The 21,343-nt window shown below is 41.9% G+C and overlaps 1 protein-coding gene across 11 annotated transcripts in view; it reads left to right on the plus strand.

The window, feature by feature from the left end:
* Positions 1–21,343, plus strand: part of LOC118395203 (disco-interacting protein 2 homolog C) — a 282,104-nt gene that overhangs the window by 189,773 nt on the left and 70,988 nt on the right. For all 11 annotated transcript variants that reach the window (XM_052463704.1, XM_052463693.1, XM_052463692.1 and 8 more), the window contains 2 exons: positions 10,436–10,527; positions 17,395–17,505. In XM_052463704.1, coding sequence (XP_052319664.1) covers positions 10,436–10,527; positions 17,395–17,505 — 203 coding nt within the window. The remainder of the gene's footprint in view (positions 1–10,435; positions 10,528–17,394; positions 17,506–21,343) is intronic.

Genomic DNA, 21,343 nt, shown 5'->3' on the forward strand with positions numbered 1-21,343 from the left:
AACATGCATTGAACCAAGGCTTTTACGGTTAACAAATGAGTGCATCTGTAGATTCTGAGTGGAGCTAGGCACTGCAGGGCCTGGATTACCCTCTACATCACCAGAGGAACAGAGGAGGAGTAGGATAAGGGTATGGCTAAAGGCTATCATAACTGGTCGTCTATGTACGTTCGGAACAGAGAGTAAAAGGATCAGGTTTCTGGATGCGATAGAATAGATTCAAGGCATAATGTACAGACAAAGGTATGGTAGGATGGGAGTACATTGGAGGTAAACCTAGGCATTGAGTAATGATGAGAGATATATTGTCTTTACAGATGTTTAAACCAGGTGAACTAAATGGTTGGTTAAGGCATATTGAGCAGGGCGAGAGACTGTACAGTGAAATAAGACAATAATCACTAACCAGGACATTAATGGACAAGACATATTGATTTTAGAGAGAGGCCTGCGTAGCCGAGTGATCATAGGAGTCCAGTGACTGGTTGGGCTGGCTGTAGACACGGCGATTCAGACAGCTAGCAGGCCGGGGATAGCAAGCTAGCAGAAGGGCCTTAGAGGGACGTCGCGATGAAGGAAAGTCTGTTTAGGCCTCCACGTGCGGTGATGTCGATAGACCAGTCGTGATGGATTAGTAGGGTTCTGAGTAGCAGAGGGGTCCAAGTCCAATTGGCAAAATAGGTATAGTGGTCCAAGAAATTGGCCGATGGATCTATTCAGGTAACCGTCCAATACGATCTAGACAGCTAGCGGGCTGCGGCTCGCAGTTGGGCATTCAGGGGACGTCACGGCGGAGGGGCCAGTTAAGTACCACCTCGAGCAAATTACGGAAGTCGTGAAGGATCGGCGGGTTTCCGTGCCCCGTACCAGCAGTAGAAGGGGTTCGGGTATTGTAGCCCAGGAGTGGCCGATGGGCCTAGCTCCAGGCTAGTTGGTGCATGCTTCTGGACAGACGTTAGCCAAGAAATAGTCACTCGGATTGCAGCTAGCTAGCTGCGATGATCCAGGTGAAAAGGTTCAGAGCTTGCGGTAGGAATCTGGGGATATGGAGAGAAAATAGGTCTGGTATGCTCTGGTTTGAATCTAGTTGTACAAACTGGTGAGAGCTTTCCAAGCTAAAGGTTAGCTGATGACCGCTAGCAGTGGTTAGCTGACTACTAGCTAGTAGCTAGTGAGCTGGCTAGCTTCTGTTGGGGGATTGCGGTTCCGAGGTAAATAAAAATACTTTAGAAAAAAACAGATCCACACCACATTGGGTGCCGGAGAGTATTTTGAAGTTGAGGTTTAGAAAAATATAAAAAGATATGCAAAGAAAAATATTAAAAGATGTATACATGGGACACGACAAGAAGGACAAAGACGTCTGACTGCTACGCCATCTTGGATAATTCATCTATTTAGTTCAGTGGTATAATACGTCATCAAGGCAAAGGGTGGCTCCTTTGAATAATTAAAAATATCAAATATATTTTGATTTGTTGAAAAAATGTTTGGTTACTACATGATTCCATATGTGTTATTTTATATTTGTGATGTCTTCACTATTATTTTACAATGTAGAAAATAGTAAAAATAAGGAAAAACCCTTGAATGAGTAGGTGTGTCCAAACTTTTGACTTGTACTGTGCATTTGACATTTTTGTCATTTAGCAGATGCTCTTGTCCAGAGATATTTTCATACTTTTTTCTGTACTGGTCCCCGTGGGAATCCAACCCACAACCCTGGCGTTGCAAACGCCATGCTCTACCAACTGAGTCACGCTGGACCCCCACATTTCTAATTTCTAATTTACATAGCTATTTAAATGAGTGGTATAATACTTTGTCTCTCACTTAGAGGTCTTTAAGTTAAGTGTATTGTAATAGATTTCAAATATGAAAAGTTAAATCCACTCTTGTTAATAAATCAGTGGCAATCGAGAAGTGTATTGCATTATGTTTGTAGCCCTGCATTGTAATACTGTGACACTAGACACTCAGACTATTTCTCTCTGCTTACTTAGATTCAAGTTATTCTCCCAAGTCCCACTTTTAAAAAATAGTTTGTGGTCGAGGGGTGTACAATTATTTGGAGAGACAAGCTCTGCCTCAGTACACAGCTTTTATGAATTTAGAACTTCTGGGGAGGGCCCCTGTGAAGCTGTGAGAATGAAATGACATGTAGTCTGCGTCCCGAATGGCACCCTATCCTCTATATAGTGCTCTACTTTTGACCAGATCTCTATGGATCGTAGTCAAAAGTAGAGCACTACATAGGGAATAGTGTGCCATTTGGGGTGCAACCGTAGACAATCCTGCACACCATGTCCCAGCTCCCCACCCGCTGCTAACTGAGTCATGGAGACATGACTGGCAGATAGGCAGCATCCCCCACAGGAATAACATAGGCTGCTTCCCAAATGGCACCCTATTTCCTATATAGTGCAATACTTTTAACTAAGGCCCATAGGGCTCTGGTTCACAGTAGTGCAGTATATTGAAAATAGTGTGCCATTTGGGATGTAGCCATAAAACCCCAGTCAGTTAGCACCATCATGCAGCCCAAATCAGGCCTCAATGGAACTAGTGCAGTGTCTGTCAGTCTGCTCTGTCTGTATGGCTGTCGCTGTGAACATATTGATTTATAAAGTGAGGTGGCTGATTGGACAGTGCTCACCAGACTGTGAAATGTCTGCAGCCAGCATACCCTGTGTCAGGAGCCTAGCTTCGAGGCCCAGCTCTCTGGGAGGGAAGAGACGGTTGGTCGGGTGAGAGAGGGCTACTGGGCCCTGTGCTGTGTGAACAACTCTCTGTCTTGTGCAGTGCTGAATCTTAATCTGACTCTCTGAAGTGAACTTTGAGTGAGCCTCTGTCGTCTCTCTCTCTTTCTCGCTCTTTCTCTCTCTGTAGTCTCTCTGTCGTCTCTTTCTACTCTCTCTCGTGCTCTTCTTACCTTACCCATTTCTCTTTCTACTCTCTCTCTCTATTTTTTTTCTCTATTCAATTAAATTTGCTTTATTGGCATGACACAACAATGTACATATTGCCCAAGCTTACTTTGGATATTTACAATATGAAAATAATAAGAATCAAAATTGTCAATGGGGGGCCTCCCGGGTGGCCACCAGAGACTCTGGGTTCGCGCACAGGCTCTGTCGCAACCGGCCATGACCGGGAGGTCCGTGGGGCGACGCACAATTGGCCTAGCGTCGTCCGGGTTAGGGAGGGTTTGGTCGGTAGGGATATCCTTGTTTCATCACACACCAGCGACTCCTGTGGCGGGCCGGGCACAGTGCACGCTAACCAAGGTCGCCAGGTGCACAGTGTTTCCTCTGACACATTGGTGCAGCTGGCTTCCGGGTTGGATGCGCGCTGTGTTAAGAATCAGTGCGGCTTGGTTGCGTTGTGTATCAGAGGACGCATGACTTTCGACCTTTGTCTCTCCCGAGCCCGTATGGGAGTTGTAGCGATGAGACAAGATAGTAACTACTAACAATTGGATACCACGAAATTGGGGAGAAAAAGGTGGTATAAATTCAACAACAAAAAAACTAAAATTGTCAACGGGACAACAGTAACAACAATAACCAAGGGTCAAAATAACCATGGATTGAACAATAACAATAAGCATACAGTAGAGGACATGTGCAGGTTGATTGGTCTGTCAGACACTGTCCCTCATCTTATGGTAAGGCAGCAATGTAGTGCGCTGCCAACCCACAGCTCTCTGTGTCCTCCCCCAACAGGTCTCTCTCTACCTCTCTCGCTCTCTACCTCTCTCGCTCTCTACCTCTCTCGCTCTATACCTCTACCTCTCTCGTTCTCTACTTCTACCTCTCTCGCTCTCTACCTCTGCCTCTTGCTCTCTACCTCTCGCTCTCTACCTCTCGCTCTCTACCTCTCGCTCTCTACCTCTCACTCTACCTCTCTACCTCTCTCTTTCTACCTCTCTACCTCTCTCTTTCTACCTCTCTCTTTACATCTTTCTCTCTACCTCTATACATCTCTCTCTCTACGTCTCTACCTCTCTACATCTCTCTCTCTACGTCTCTACCTCTCTCTTTACATATTTCTCTCTAACTCTCTACATTTCTCTCTACGTCTCTAACTCTCTACATCTCACTCTCTACGTCTCTACCTCTCTACATCTCTCTCTCTACGTCTCTACCTCTCTACATCTCTCTCTCTATGTCTCTACCTCTCTCTCTCTACCTCTCTCTTTACATCTTTCTCTCTCCCTCTCTACATCTCTCTCTCTACGTCTCTACCTCTCTACATATCTCTCTCTACGTCTCTACCTCTCTCTTTACATCTTTCTCTCTACCTCTCTACATCTCTCTCTCTGTCTCTACCTCTCTCTTTACATATTTCTCTCTAACTCTCTACATTTATCTCTACGTCTCTAACTCTCTACATCTCACTCTCTACGTCTCTACCTCTCTACATCTCTCTCTCTACGTCTCTACCTCTACATCTCTCTCTCTACGTCTCTACCTCTCTCTCTCTACCTCTCTCTTTACATCTTTCTCTCTCCCTCTCTACATCTCTCTCTCTACGTCTCTACCTCTCTACATATCTCTCTCTACGTCTCTACCTCTCTCTTTACATCTTTCTCTCTACATCTCTCTCTACGTCTCTACCTCTCTACATCTCTACCTCTCTCTACTCAAAGTCAGATTGCTTTATTGGCATGAAATACAATTAGTAGATATTGCCAAAGCAGTATAGTGGTACAGCATTTCAGTAAATACAGTACAATGAAATGAGGATATTGAAATACAGTTCATTTTAGATGTAGTAATAATAGTACATACAGTATAATCATGTATACTGGTACAGCAGTACTGCTGGTGGGTAATCTTTGGTCAATAATTGTCATTAAATAAATTAAAATAAGGAATGGCAAATAAATAAATAGCAACATGGATGATGGTTCCACTATGTATTACTTGTCAGTTATATACAATGTAAATACTTCAGGGAATGAATAGTCATGTGATGTCCCTCAGGCTATGGCAATCATATACATATCTGGCAGTAATATTTGCAGGTTCTCCCTCACCCAGAATAATTCCCAGCGTATTGTTATTAGTTAAATGCACAAAAGTTGGGAATACCCCTTTCGCTGTCTTTCGCTCTCTACTCTCTCTTCTCTCTGCCTACACTCTCTACTATCTCTACTTTCTCTATTTTCTCTCTTACTTTGTCTCTCTACTGTCTTTACTGTCTTTGTCTACACTCTACTCTCCTATCTTTACTCTCTTCTCTCTGTTTACATGCTCTACTCTCTCTACTATCTCTATCTCTCTACACTCTCTACTATCTTTACTCTCTCTCTTATCTCTGCTCTCTCTCTACACTCTACTCTCTATACTCTCTACTCTCTCTCCTCTCTCTGTCTACACACTCTACTATCTTTACTCTATCTCCTCTCTCTGTCTACACACTACTCCCTCTCTGCTCTCTCTGTTTACACGCTCTTTTCTTTCTACTATCTTTACTCTCTCTCTACTATGTCTACTCTCTCTACTCTCTCTGTTTACACACTACTCTCTCTGTCTTTACTCTCTCTCTACTATGTCTACTCTCTCTACTCTCTGTTTACACACTACTCTCTCTATCTTTACTCTCTCTCTACTATGTCTACTCTCTCTACTCTCTCTGTTTACACACTACTCTCTCTATCTTTACTCTCTCTCTACTATGTCTACTCTCTCTACTCTCTGTTTACACACTACTCTCTCTATCTTTACTCTCTCTCTACTATGTCTACTCTCTCTACTCTCTGTTTACACACTACTCTCTCTATCTTTACTCTCTCTCTACTATGTCTACTCTCTCTACTCTCTGTTTACACACTACTCTCTCTATCTTTACTCTCTCTCTACTATGTCTACTCTCTCTACTCTCTGTTTACACACTACTCTCTCTATCTTTACTCTCTCTCTACTATGTCTACTCTCTCTACTCTCTCTGTTTACACACTACTCTCTCTATCTTTACTCTCTCTCTACTATGTCTACTCTCTCTACTCTCTGTTTACACACTACTCTCTCTATCTTTACTCTCTCTCTACTATGTCTACTCTCTCTACTCTCTGTTTACACACTACTCTCTCTATCTTTACTCTCTCTCTACTATGTCTACTCTCTCTACTCTCTGTTTACACACTACTCTCTCTATCTTTACTCTCTCTCTACTATGTCTACTCTCTCTACTCTCTGTTTACACACTACTCTCTCTATCTTTACTCTCTCACTACTATGTCTACTCTCTCTACTCTCTGTTTACTCTCTGTTTTTACACTACTACTCTCTCTATCTTTACTACTCTCTCTATCTTTACTCTCTCTCTACTATGTCTACTCTCTCTACTCTCTGTTTACACACTACTCTCTCTATCTTTACTCTCTCTCTACTATGTCTACTCTCTCTACTCTCTCTGTTTACACACTACTCTCTATCTTTACTCTCTCTCTACTATGTCTACTCTCTCTACTCTCTGTTTACACACTACTCTCTATCTTTACTCTCTCTCTACTATGTCTACTCTCTCTACTCTCTGTTTACACACTACTCTCTATCTTTACTCTCTCTCTACTATGTCTACTCTCTCTACTCTCTGTTTACACACTACTCTCTCTATCTTTACTCTCTCTCTACTATGTCTACTCTCTCTACTCTCTGTTTACACACTACTCTCTATCTTTACTCTCTCTCTACTATGTCTACTCTCTCTACTCTCTGTTTACACACTACTCTCTATCTTTACTCTCTCTCTACTATGTCTACTCTCTCTACTCTCTGTTTACACACTACTCTCTCTATCTTTACTCTCTCTCTACTATGTCTACTCTCTCTACTCTCTCTGTTTACTACTCTCTCTATCTTTACTCTCTCTCTACTATGTTTACACACACTACTCTCTCTATCTTTACTCTCTCTCTACTATGTCTACTCTCTCTACTCTCTCTGTTTACACACTACTCTCTATCTTTACTCTCTCTCTACTATGTCTACTCTCTCTACTCTCTGTTTACACACTACTCTCTCCATCTTTACTCTCTCTCTACTATGTCTACTCTCTCTACTCTCTGTTTACACACTACTCTCTCTATCTTTACTCTCTCTCTACTATGTCTACTCTCTCTACTCTCTGTTTACACACTACTCTCTCTATCTTTACTCTCTCTCTACTATGTCTACTCTCTCTGTTTACACACTACTCTCTATCATTACTCTCTCTCTACTATGTATACTCTCTCTACTCTCTCTGTTTACACACTACTCTCTCTATCCTTACTCTCTCTCTACTATGTCTACTCTCTCTACTCTCTGTTTACACACTACTCTCTCTATCTTTACTCTCTCTACTATGTCTACTCTCTCTACTCTCTGTTTACACACTACTCTCTGTCTTTACACTATGTATACTCTCTCTCTCTCTGTTTATCTTTATCCTTACTCTCTCTACTATGTCTACTCTCTCTACTCTCTGTTTACACACTACTCTCTCTATCTTTACTCTCTCTCTACTATGTCTACTCTCTCTACTCTCTGTTTACACACTACTCTCTCTATCTTTACTCTCTCTCTACTATGTATACTCTCTCTACTCTCTCTGTTTACACACTACTCTCTATCTTTACTCTCTCTCTACTATGTTTCTCTCTACTCTCTGTTTACACACTACTCTCTCTATCTTTACTCTCTCTCTACTATGTCTACTCTCTCTACTCTCTGTTTACACACTACTCTCTCTATCTTTACTCTCTCTCTACTATGTCTACTCTCTCTACTCTCTGTTTACACACTACTCTCTCTATCTTTACTCTCTCTCTACTATGTCTACTCTCTGTTTACACACTACTCTCTCTTTACTCTCTCTCTACTATGTCTACTCTCTCTACTCTCTCTGTTTACACACTACTCTCTCTATCTTTACTCTCTTTCTACTGTCTTCTCCCCACTCTCCTCTCTACTCTCTTCTCTCTCTGTCTACATGCTCTACTCTCTCTACTATCTTTACTCACTCTACACTCTCTACTCACCTCTCTACTATTTTTCTCTCTGGCTCTCTCCTTGCTGTGCCTCAATTCTCTTTACTCTCTTGTTAATTCCTCTGGTTTCTCTGTGATACTTCATGACGAGGACAAGGTCATTTCGCTTACAGCATCAACTCCTACATGATAGCTTTATCGTAGTACAGATAGGATTGATTCCTCAACTCCTACATGATAGCTTTATCGTAGTACAGATATAATTCATTCCTCAACTCCTACATGATAGCTTTATCGTAATACAGATATAATTCATTCCTCAACTCCTACATGATAGCTTTATCGTAATACAGATATAATTCATTCCTCAACTCCTACATGATAGCTTTATCGTAATACAGATATAATTCATTCCTCAACTCCTACATGATAGCTTTATCGTAATACAGATAGAATTCATTCCTCAACTCCTACATGATAGCTTTATCGTAGTACCTATATAATTCATTCCTCAACTCCTACATGATAGCTTTATCGTAATACAGATATAATTAATTCCTCAACTCCTACATGATAGCTTTATCGTAATACAGATAGAATTCATTCCTCAACTCCTACATGATAGCTTTATCGTAATACAGATAGAATTCATTCCTCAACTCCTACATGATAGCTTTATCGTAGTACCTATATAATTCATTCCTCCTAATCAGTGTCCCTGGGTCCAAAAATGTCATATTTTTAATTACATTTATCATCCAAAATTTGGCTAGTTCAATGCACACACTGCACTGCAGTAAAACAGTGGGACTGTAGTCAATATCTATCCCATCCTTTACAAATGAGCACTATGTATTGTAGAAAGAGTGGTATCCAATTAAGCCTTCCTTAGATAAATGATTAGATTAGGATCATTTCATTTAACGTTGGGCCGACTAGAGATCACAGCACCATGATAGAACAACATTCCCTCCAGTACTGTATCCCAAATGGCACCCTATTCCTTATATAGTGCACTACTTTGACCAAAGCCCTGGTCAAAAGTAGCGTACTAAGTAGGGGGATATGGTGCCATTTGGGCCTATGTAATTTAAATATTAAATGACTGTTGACTGGGGTGCTTCAGTACGTGATCATGGAAACATAGCGCTCCGTATCTAGGAAGGATATTCCCCATTATTCACTGTCTATGGTCCATTAATAAAGATAATAATGATAATGCCTAAGTTATGCTGTATGCCCTCATTAGTTTAACTCAAGCTCCCAAGCTAAGTAGTTTATGTAATAATCCAGTTCAAAATAATTCCAGAGGGAAAGCTAGCTGAAACGTTATTTTTGTACACCTTCACAGGACTGTAGGCTGAAATGTCTATCCCATGCAGTAGATTGAATCAGTAGAGATCCACTGAGCTTGTAGAGCTGAGATCACCTAGAGATCTCTGAAAGAAAAAAACGCCAAACTGGCAAAATGAGAAGTTGCACACACACACACACACACACACCCACACACACACACACCCACACACACAAACCTGACCATGTTTAGACAAACCAGGAGTTGGGTGGGGTGTAAACACAGTGTAGGTACGACACAGCCAAAGAATGACTCATCACAGTCCCCATGTCACCACTGAGTCAGTTAGTCAGCCCTCAAAGGAAAGTCTCTCTCTCAAATGGCACCCTATATACTATATAGTGCACTGCTTTTGACCAGGGCCCATATGGCCCCTTTATAGTAGTGCACTATAAAGGGAATAGGGTGCCATTTGAGATGCAAACAAGACCAGACACTCCTGTCACCACGCTACCTCAGAGTCCTCCAAGGAACAACCTCAGCTCTCTTTTCCTCTCAGCATCTGGAGAACTGGTACCATAACCAGGCAGATCAGAGCTGTGTCGTTTTCATTAGGCACCAAATGGAAGAAACTTGGAGAAACTACCTGAACTTGTCCAATAAGAAATGCTCATTTTTGATTTCCATTGCATAACATTTCAAAACAGTTTGTTATGTTGTGCTCTAATGAATACAACGCTGGCAAGTCGTTTGCTTTCTCACTGATATGAGTACAAATGTTTTTCTTCAAGCTTTAGTTGGTTCCGAGAAATGTTAAGTACTTGGCTCAAAATAACGTTTAGTTCACCATCCAAAGAGGGAGGTTCTGGTTACCTGGAACTTGATTATTATTACCAACCAATACAACCAGACATCTCCACAATGTACTGAAGATTGAATAAGAAAAACGGCATTGTCTTTTTTGTGCTTTTCGATCATTATCTATTCAAGCAACCTACATTGTATTTTTTCTCATGCTGCTCTTTGATGTGCTCCCTCTCTTTCCTCTTCCTCCTCATGTTGTTTGGAGTGGGTCTATAACAGTGATGCTGCCATCTTTGCCCTGGGTCCATAGCCTCTGAATCAGATTGATGACCAGTGTTTATTTTGATTTAACCCTGTAGGAAAACTTTGGGTGCGGAGTATGAAGGTGGCCTATAACATCCTCCACAAGCTGGGGAGCAAGCAGGAACCTATGGTCAGACCTGGAGACCGGGTGAGTACGGGGAGGGAGGTAATCCATAACAGAGGGAGAGAGGAAGGAATGGAGTTGGGGAGAGGTGAAGGGGGAGAGATGGATAGAGGGATGTAGTGAAGGAGGGATAAAGAGATGGGGGAGGGATAAAATGGGTGAAGGAGGGTGGGAGTGATGAAGGGAGGGATGGATGGATTAAGGGTGGCGCGAGGGAGTGTGGAATCGAGGGGAGAGGGAATGGTTGAGGGGAGGAAGGAATGATGGAGAGTTGGAGGAAGGGAGGCCTGTGGTTGAGCTCCAGCGTCTGTCTACGTGCAGAGGGAATCTTACCCAGCAGCAAGAGCATCATGTCCACCCAAGGATCCAAGATAAGCACCAGCCGTGAGGCTTAATGTTCCGTGTTCAGGCTCAGGACATGGCCTAGGATTGGGTACTTCTCTGGCCACTGTTACGTTATCTATCGTGACTGTATCTGAGAGTTACAGTACACTCTCCCTTTAGATCTTTACAATCTTTACTACTGTTATCTTTACTACTGCCATCTTTACTACTGTTATCTTTACTACTGCCATCTTTACTACTGCCATCTTTACTACTGCCATCTTTACTACTGCCATCTTTACTACTGTTATCTTTACTACTGTTATCTTTACTACTGTTATCTTTACTACTGCCATCTTTACTACTGCCATCTTTACTACTGTTATCTTTACTACTGTTATCTTTACTACTGTTATCTTTACTACTGCTATCTTTACTACTGCCATCTTTACTACTGCCATCTTTACTACTGCCATCTTTACTACTGCCATCTTTACTACTGTTATCTTTACTACTGTTATCTTTACTACTGTTATCTTTACTACTGCCATCTTTACTACTGCCATCTTTACTACTGTTATCTTTACTACTGCCATCTTTACTACTGCCATCTTTACTACTGCCATCTTTACTACTGCCATCTTTACTACTGTTATCTTTACTGCTGTTATCATTACTACTGCCATCTTTACTACTGTTATCTTTACTACTGCCATCTTTACTACTGCCATCTTTACTACTGCCATCTTTACTACTGCCATCTTTACTACTGCCATCTTTACTACTGCCATCTTTACTACTGCCATCTTTACTACTGTTATCTTTACTACTGTTATCTTTACTACTGCCATCTTTACTACTGTTATCATTACTACTGTTATCTTTACTGCTGTTATCATTACTACTGTTATCTTTACTACTGCCATCTTTACTACTGCCATCTTTACTACTGCCATCTTTACTACTGCCATCTTTACTACTGCCATCTTTACCACTGTTGTCATTACCACTGTTGTCTTTACCACTGTTGTCTTTACCACTGTTATCTTTACCACTGTTGTCTTTACCACTGATGTCTTTACCACTGTTGTCTTTACCACTGCCGTCTTTACCACTGTTGTCTTTACCACTGCCATCTTTACCACTGCCGTCTTTACCACTGTTGTCTTTACCACTGTTGTCTTTACCACTGCCGTCTTTACCACTGTTGTCTTTACCACTGTTGTCTTTACCACTGCCATCTTTACCACTGTTGTCTTTACCACTGTCTTTACATCTTTACTACTGCCATCTTTACCACTGTCTTTCTTTATCTTTACCACTGATGTCTTTACCACTGTTATCTTTACCACTGTTATCTTTACCACTGCTTTACCACTGCCGTCTTTACCACTCTTTACCACTGCCATCTTTACCACTGATGTCTTTACCACTGCCATCTTTACCACTGCCATCTTTACCACTGTTGTCTTTACCACTGCCATCTTTACCACTGCCATCTTTACCACTGTTGTCTTTACCACTGTTGTCTTTACCACTGTTATCTTTACCACTGTTGTCTTTACCACTGTTATCTTTACCACTGTTATCTTTACCACTCTTTACCACTGTTGTCTTTACCACTGCCATCTTTTTACCACTGCCATCTTTACCACTGCCATCTTTACCACTGTTGTCTTTACCACTGTCTTTTACCACTGTTGTCTTTACCACTGTTATGTTATCTTTACCACTGTTGTCTTTACCACTGTTGTCTTTACCACTGCCGTCTTTACCACTGCCGTCTTTACCACTGTTGTCTTTACCACTGCCGTCTTTACCACTGTTGTCTTTACCACTGTTGTCTTTACCACTGCCATCTTTACCACTGCCATGTCTTTACCACTGCCGTCTTTACCACTGCCGTCTTTACCACTGTTGTCTTTACCACTGTTATCTTTACCACTGTTGTCTTTACCACTGATGTCTTTACCACTGCCGTCTTTACCACTGTTATCTTTACCACTGTTGTCTTTACCACTGTTATCTTTACCACTGTTGTCTTTACCACTGATGTCTTTACCACTGCCATCTTTACCACTGCCGTCTTTACCACTGCCATCTTTACCACTGTTATCTTTACCACTGTTATCTTTACCACTGTTATCTTTACCACTGTTATCTTTACCACTGTTGTCTTTACCACTGTTCTTTACCACTGTCTTTACCACTGATGTCTTTACCACTGTTATCTTTACCACTGCTTTACGTCTTTACCACTGTTATCTTTACCACTGTTGTCTTTACCACTGATGTCTTTACCACTGCCGTCTTTACCACTGTTGTCTTTACCACTGTTGTCTTTACCACTGTTGTCTTTACCACTGTTGATCTTTACCACTGTTGTCTTTACCACTGTTGTCTTTACCACTGTTGTCTTTACCACTGTTGTCTTTACCACTGTTATCTTTACCACTGTTATCTTTACCACTGTTATCTTTACCACTGTTGTCTTTACCACTGTTGTCTTTACCACTGTTGTCTTTACCACTGTTGTCTTTACCACTGTTGTCTTTACCACTGTTGTCTTTACCACTGTTCTTTATCTTTACCACTGCCGTCTTTACCACTGCTTTACCACTCTTTACCTTTGTTGTCTTTACCACTGTTGTCTTTACCACTGTTATCTTTACCACTGTTGTCTTTACCACTGATGTCTTTACCACTGCCGTCTTTACCACTGCCGTCTTTACCACTGTTGTCTTTACCACTGTTATCTTTACCACTGTTGTCTTTACCACTGCCGTCTTTACCACTGTTGTCTTTACCACTGTTGTCTTTACCACTGTTATCTTTACCACTGTTGTCTTTACCACTGCCGTCTTTACCACTGCCGTCTTTACCACTGTTGTCTTTACCACTGTTATCTTTACTTTACACTGTTATCTTTACCACTGTTGTCTTTACCACTGTTTTATCTTTACACTGTTGTCTTTGCCACTGTTGTCTTTACCACTGTTGTCTTTACCACTGTTGTCTTTACCACTGTAGTCTTTACCACTGTTGTCTTTACCACTGTTGTCTTTACCACTGTTATCTTTACCACTGTTGTCTTTACCACTGTTGTCTTTACCACTGTTGTCTTTACCACTGTAGTCTTTACCACTGCCGTCTTTACCACTGCCGTCTTTACCACTGTTGTCTTTACCACTGTTGTCTTTACCACTGTTGTCTTTACCACTGTTGTCTTTACCACTGTTATCTTTACCACTGTCGTCTTTACCACTGTTGTCTTTACCACTGTTGTCTTTACCACTGTTATCTTTACCACTGTAGTCTTTACCACTGTTGTCTTTACCACTGTTGTCTTTACCACTGTTGTCTTTACCACTGTTGTCTTTACCACTGTTATCTTTACCACTGTAGTCTTTACCACTGTTATCTTTACCACTGTTATCTTTACCACTGTTGTCTTTACCACTGTAGTCTTTACCACTGTCGTCTTTACCACTGTTATCTTTACCACTGCCGTCTTTACCACTGTAGTCTTTACCACTGTTGTCTTTACCACTGTTGTCTTTACCACTGTTGTCTTTACCACTGTTATCTTTACCACTGTAGTCTTTACCACTGTTATCTTTACCACTGTTGTCTTTACCACTGTTATCTTTACCACTGTTATCTTTACCACTGTTATCTTTACCACTGTTGTCTTTACCACTGTTGTCTTTACCACTGTTGTCTTTACCACTGTTGTCTTTACCACTGTTGTCTTTTCCACTGTTGTCTTTTCCACTGTTATCTTTACCACTGTCGTCTTTACCACTGTAGTCTTTACCACTGTTGTCTTTACCACTGTTGTCTTTACCACTGATGTCTTTACCACTGTTGTCTTTACCACTGTTGTCTTTACCACTGTTGTCTTTACCACTGTTGTCTTTACCACTGTTGTCTTTACCACTGATGTCTTTACCACTGTTGTCTTTACCACTGTTGTCTTTACCACTGTTGTCTTTACCACTGTTGTCTTTACCACTGTTGTCTTTACCACTGTTGTCTTTACCACTGCTGTCTTTACCACTGTAGTCTTTACCACTGTTGTCTTTACCACTGTTGTCTTTACCACTGATGTCTTTACCACTGTTGTCTTTACCACTGCCATCTTTACTACTGCCATGATTTACAACTCACGGTATACATTAACACAACATGTCGCCAACTTTGAATTACGAGTAGAGGATTGTAATGAAGAACTATAAACTTTCCATATTGTTCCAATCTGTGTTCGCCAAGTCTCCTCGTCATCTGTCCTATTATAAGGATGCTGCTTTGTTCCCTTCATCTAGGTAGGTTATTCCCCTCTGCTTGCTTGGTAGGACATATGGGCCTTGGTCAAAAGTAGTCCACTATAAAGGCAATAGTATGCTATTTGGGACGCAACCAAGCTGGCGTCATGCCAGTGTTTCCTTGTTAACTAGAGGAGTGGTTAATTACTGTACAGAATGTTTCTTCTCCCACCCCCTCCCTGTAAATTACAAAGTAGAATTGACTAGACTTTTCATAAGGAGTTTATTGAAGCCTATAATAAGTCCCTCCAGAGCTGCGTGGAGGTTTATCAGAATGGGATGTGGCACGGCTCACACGGTAACAGCACTGTAATAGAGGGGAAAAGCTTTTTTCAGGGTGACATTGAACGCTCTGAAAAAAGATTTTACAGCACCCAGAAATGACAGGTGTTTGTATTGACACAGTCTGTATGGAAAAGGGAATTCAAGGAAAGCATGGAGTTGTTTAACAACTAACTGTTCATCATTTGAACATGACCAGCCTGGTCAATGACTGTCTCAAATGGCACCCTATTCCCTATATTGCGCATAAGGCCATAGGACTCAGGTCAAAAGTAGTGCACTATATAGGGAATAGGGTGCCATTTGAGACTGTATGTAGAGGACATGTGGTACTGTGTTCCATCCAGGAAGGTGCACTCTTCCACCCCCCGATGCTGTTCAGTCAGGGCTACAGTATGGTTCTCTGTCCAACATGGGAACCATTAACAGCACTTAGGACTACATTTACTGTTATCGTGCGCACACACACAGACTGTTATCAGTCCTACCACCAGGCCAGACATGCAGCCTGGTACACATCTGATCCAACATGCAGTAACACCAGATAACAAGGACTCCACCATTGATCAAGTCGAGGGCACTAAGCACACGTGAGATATAGGATCTAGGAAGTTGTCCTTTTTTGTGTTGAGAAGCATTGTCATTTTGTGTGATCTGCTCCTCTCTGTTGGGGCCTGCTTGAGCTGAGAGAGCTGCATTAGGCAGATGAAAGTGTCTGGAGGAGATAACATCAGGTGTGTGTGAGAGAGAGAGATGTTTACTGTTAAAAAACAAAATGTATTTCACTTTTGTTTATCTATTTCACTTGCTTTGGCAATGTAAACATGTGTTTCCCATGCCAATAAAGCTCTTTGAATTGAATTGAGATAGTGAGAGAGAGAGGGGCCAGATGCTCAGTGAGAGGTCTGCATCTCACCTTTCTGATAAGGCTGCCTGCCTTGCTGCTGACGCTCAATCGGCCCCTTTGTAGAAAAAGATTGCGTCCCAAATGGCACCCTATTCTATTTACAGTGTACTACTTCTGACCAAGGCCTATAGGGCTCTGTTCAAAAATAGTGCACTTTATAGGGAATATGGTGCCATTTGGGACGCAACCAAGCTAATTTTCTGACTCCAGTGTTGAAGGGAAAAGGCCCTCTTTTTGAACCAGGTTTAGACATCACCAATCATCTGTCAGCGGATGAAAAGAAACTCCCTCAATAGGCTGACTTCACTGGGCTCATGGGATAATGTTAACAGCATGCTTTCATATCTCAGCATGAAGTCATATTTTATGAGATTTTGGAGTTTAGGCTGCATTTGGGAACTTGTCATCACAACACTTGTCACGAGTGTTGTTGGAAGTAGACTAAGGTGCAGGATGGTGAGCGTACATTTTCCTTTTTATTTAAAATGTCGCCAACAAAACAAACAGGGCTAAGTGCCACAAATAAAGTTAACTACCCACACTGAATGGAGGGGAAAGGGCTACCTAAGTATGATTCCCAATCAGAGACAACGGTAGACAGCTGTCCCTGATTGAGAACCATACCCGGACAAAACATAGAAATAAAGAAACATAGAAAACAAAAAATAGAATGCTCACCCCACACCACACCACACCCTGACCTAACCAAATAGAGAAATAAAATGGCTCTCTAAGGTCAGGGCGTGACAACACTGACCTAAAACGCCTCAGTTTACGATGAGATTTCAGACATACAGATTTTCTGCTGCTTCTTAACCAATATGGACAAATTTACAGTTTACTAAAATCTCCTTTCTTTCAAGTCAGAAAGCATACCATGTTTGAGCTTTAACCACTTTTTCCACAAACCTCCCACCTTTAAAGTCAGAATTCCTATAGAGGATATCTATTGGTGACCTAACCAATTGTATATGGGTGGGTTAGTGGGTGATTTCCCATTCGTTATATAATGACCACTTCTGTCTAACCTTGATGTGATTTATCTGTCCACAGGTAGCTCTGGTCTTTCCCAACAACGACCCGGCTGCCTTCATGGTTGCCTTTTACGGATGCCTACTGGCCGAACTTGTCCCTGTGCCAATTGAAGTGCCACTTACGAGAAAGGTAAGGCCGCTCACACGTACACGCAAACGTGCACACACAACACACACAATTGTGTACGTGTGTGTCTTCCTCGGTCATCAAGGCCAGCCGCATGACAGGAATGACAGGTGGAGTTCCCCTTTTAGTACATGGTGTGTCCCAAATGGTACCGTATCCCCTATGTAGTGCACTACTTTTGACCAGAGCCCAGGTCGGCGGTGATAGGATTCTCTTCATATCAGTGTTCAGAATTACAGTAGGCTGTCCAACAGTCATGTTGTCACACAGAGAAAGAGCAGAGATACTGTAGCCATGTAAATCTAGGCCCTTTGCAGTCAGGAGATCAGTCTGGTCCTTTCTCTAGTGAAGTTGGTGAAGTTGGAGGTCAGAGTGGAGAATAGCTGTTGACCACGCAGTGTGTAGAACCAGAAGACTAGGGGGAGTTTTTCACTAGTGAACTGGTCTGTCTTGTAAAAGAAATTTGATCTCAATGAGAATAAACCGATGTAATTAAAGGTTAAATGAAAATAGAAAAAAATTGTAAAAGAATGGAGGCTCCTGGAAGTTGGTGGTGTGTTCTTCTGTTATGATGCAGCTCACATCCTAATGTGACCCAGTCTGCCTGCCCTGACCAGTTCTAGCTCTGTGGTTCAGTCAGAGGATCAACGCATGTAATCCTGGCCATAGGGAGGAGGTCTGAGGGAGGTGGAGAACATCCAGAGAGATAGCAGTCAGTAGCGCATTGATGTGTCCTATGCTACAGGGGCAAACAGAGCACAGGTTCTGTCCTATATAGGGAATAGGGTGCCATTTGGGATGTTGCCAATCTCTCCAACAGGGCCAGTCAGACAGAGGCAGACTCAGGCAGTGAGGCTGGAGCTGAAGTCATCCTGGTAACTGGAGGGTGATCAACAGGTAGAAGGGATTTGGGAGCATTTGGTTCTCTCTGGACGAGGCTGTTTTCCAAATAGTCACCCTATTCCCCATGTAGTGCACTACTTTTGACCAGGTCCCACAGGAATATGGTGCTATTTGGGACACATACAGATTTGTATTCATAGAGGAGGACTAAAGATATGTCACCGCTCTGTGCTGAGGGGGAGTAAACTTGGCTTATTAACACAGTTGTGGGCAAGTGTCCTCTTCCAGGGGTGTACTTTTACATCAACGCTTCCTCAAGCTACAGAAACAGGAGAGAGGCTCCTGCCCTATGGGCTGTTCTGGCTTGGACAAGGCTTACTTTACCTACAGTTATCATAGTGTAATATTTCTGGAAGGGGCCATAGAGAAACCAGACGGCCATGATGTCTCCACAGCATCTGGATCCAATAGGGATTGTAAAACAAGACTTTGTGGTTCCACTCTCTGTGGGAGAACATCACTGGTATCATGCTCAGATACGGTTATTAGTGTTACGGGCGGTAGGTATCCTAGTGGTTAAGAGCGCTGGGTCAGTAACTGAAAGGTCGCTTGTTCAAATCTCTGAGCCAACTAGGTAAGAAATCTGTCGACGTGCCCATTAGCAAGGCACTTTACCCTAATTGCTCCTGTAAATTGCTCTGGATAAGAGTGTCTGCTAAATGACAAAATGTAAATGTAAAATGTCCTCATAACATTGTATTATGTTATGCTGCAGTAATAATGGGAAAATATAGCAAGCAATGCATTTCAGCAATTTACAGGCACTGTATACACTGTGTACAAAACATTAAGTACACCTGCTCTTTCCATGACATAGACTGACCAGGTGAATGCTATGATCCCTTATTGATGTCAGTTGTGTTAAATCCACTTCAATCATCGTAGCTGAAGGGGAGGAGACGGGTTAAAGAAGGATTTTTAAGCCTTGAGCCAATTGAGACATGGATTGTGTATGTGTGCCAGTCAGAGGGTGAATGGGCAAGACAAAAGATTGAAGTGCCTTTCAACAGAGTATGGTAGTAGGTGCTAGGTACACCGGTTGGTGTCAAGAAATGCAAGGCTGCTGGGTTGTTCATGCTCAACGGTTTCCCGTGTGTATTAAGAATGGTCCAATCAGCCAAAGGACATCCAGCCAACTTGACAAAATTGTCTTGCTTTTACAGTATGTGGAGGTATCAGATATCTGAGTACTATACAGAGATAGGAGCCATACAGTACACCAAAGGCTCTGAATTGTACAAATCAGACGGATATCAGCCCCTTTGTGGGATCAAATGTTCTAAAATAAGCTCCATTACAAAAAGGAAACAACCTTTAATCTAACTGCACTGTCCAATTTACAGTAGCTATTACAGTGAAAGAATACCACACTATTGTTTGAGGAGAGTGCACAATTTTGAACTTGAAAAGTTATTAATAAAATAATTAGGCACATTTGAGCAGTCTTGATAAAAAAAATTGTAACATAAATACAATGGTTCGATGGATCAGTCTAACACTTCTGCACATACACTGCTACCATCTAGTTTTGAATAATATTGCCAAAATCTCAATTGCACCTGGGCTGGAATAATACATTATGGTCTTTCTCTTGCATTTTAAAGACGTTACAAAAAAATACAAAAGAACGGTTGTTTTTTTTTCTTTGTATTGTCTTTTACCAGATCTATTGTGTTATATTCTCCTACATTCGTTTCACATTTCCACAAAAAATGTATTTCCTTTCAAATGGTACCAAGAATATGCATATCCTTGCTGAAGATTTCACTTCACAACTTGATGAGACCATTCAGAATGCACCATGCATTTCATTAGCTGTCGGTGAATCAACCGATAACACTGATGCCCAGCTTCTGGTGTTTGTCAGATTTTATAACGAAACAATGAAGAGATGTTGTGAGGAGCTGTTGGGCTTAACAAATCGAGAAGCCCATATGCAGGGTGAGGATATCCATGAGGTCATCAAAGGGATGCTGACAAAAAGGGGGAGAGATCTGAAGTCTGTGGTCTCCATCACCACAGATGGCACTCCAGCCATGATGGGAAGAGGGAGGGGACTGGTTGCACGTTTGAAAGAGGACCACCCTGACCTGACATCATATCACTGCATCATCCATCAATTTGTCCCGTGTGCCTGGGAAAAAAGTATTCTGAGGTCATGACAACGATTCTGAAACGGATCAACATTTGAGCGCAGCATCATCCCTACAACACCGCCTGCTACGAGGCAGAGATGTTCCCAACCATGTTGATTTCATCCAGAAGCTGATTGATAACTTCAAGGCTCGTTTTGATGACTTCACTGTTGGAAAAGCTCATCCAAACCCCCTTCTTGGTCACAAAGAAGCAAAACAGATCTTCAGATGGGTAGATGTTGCATCACTGCAAATGGAGTTGATTGAGCTGGAAGAAAATGTGTCTCCAGCGCAGGCTGGTGATTGTGACCCTGTCACTTTCTGGGGAAATATGGTGCCTGCAGCTGTCCCTGTTCTCAAGAAACTGGCACTATACAGTACCACTCAAATGTTTGGACTTTTTTTTTTTGATTCTTCAAAGTAGCCAACCTGCCTTGATGACAGCTTTGCACACCCTTGTCATTCTCTCAACCAGCTTCATCTGGAATGCATTTAAATTAACAGGTGTGCTTTTAAAAGTAAATTTGTGGAATTTATTTCCTTCTTCATTGTGTTTGAGCCAATCAATTGTGTTGTGACATGGTAGGGGTGGTATACAGAAGATAGCCCTATTTGGTTAAAGACCAAGTCCATATTATGGCATAATTCAGCAAAGATAAATGACAGGTCATCATTACTTTAAGACATGAATGTCTGCCAATACTGAACATTTGCAGTCATAAAAACCATCAAGCACTATGATGAAACTGGCTCTCATGAGGACCGTAACAGGAAAGAAAGACCCATAGTTACCTCTGCTGCAG

The sequence above is a fragment of the Oncorhynchus keta genome, chromosome 15, assembly GCF_023373465.1.
Source record: "Oncorhynchus keta strain PuntledgeMale-10-30-2019 chromosome 15, Oket_V2, whole genome shotgun sequence".
Lineage (NCBI taxonomy): Eukaryota > Metazoa > Chordata > Actinopteri > Salmoniformes > Salmonidae > Oncorhynchus > Oncorhynchus keta.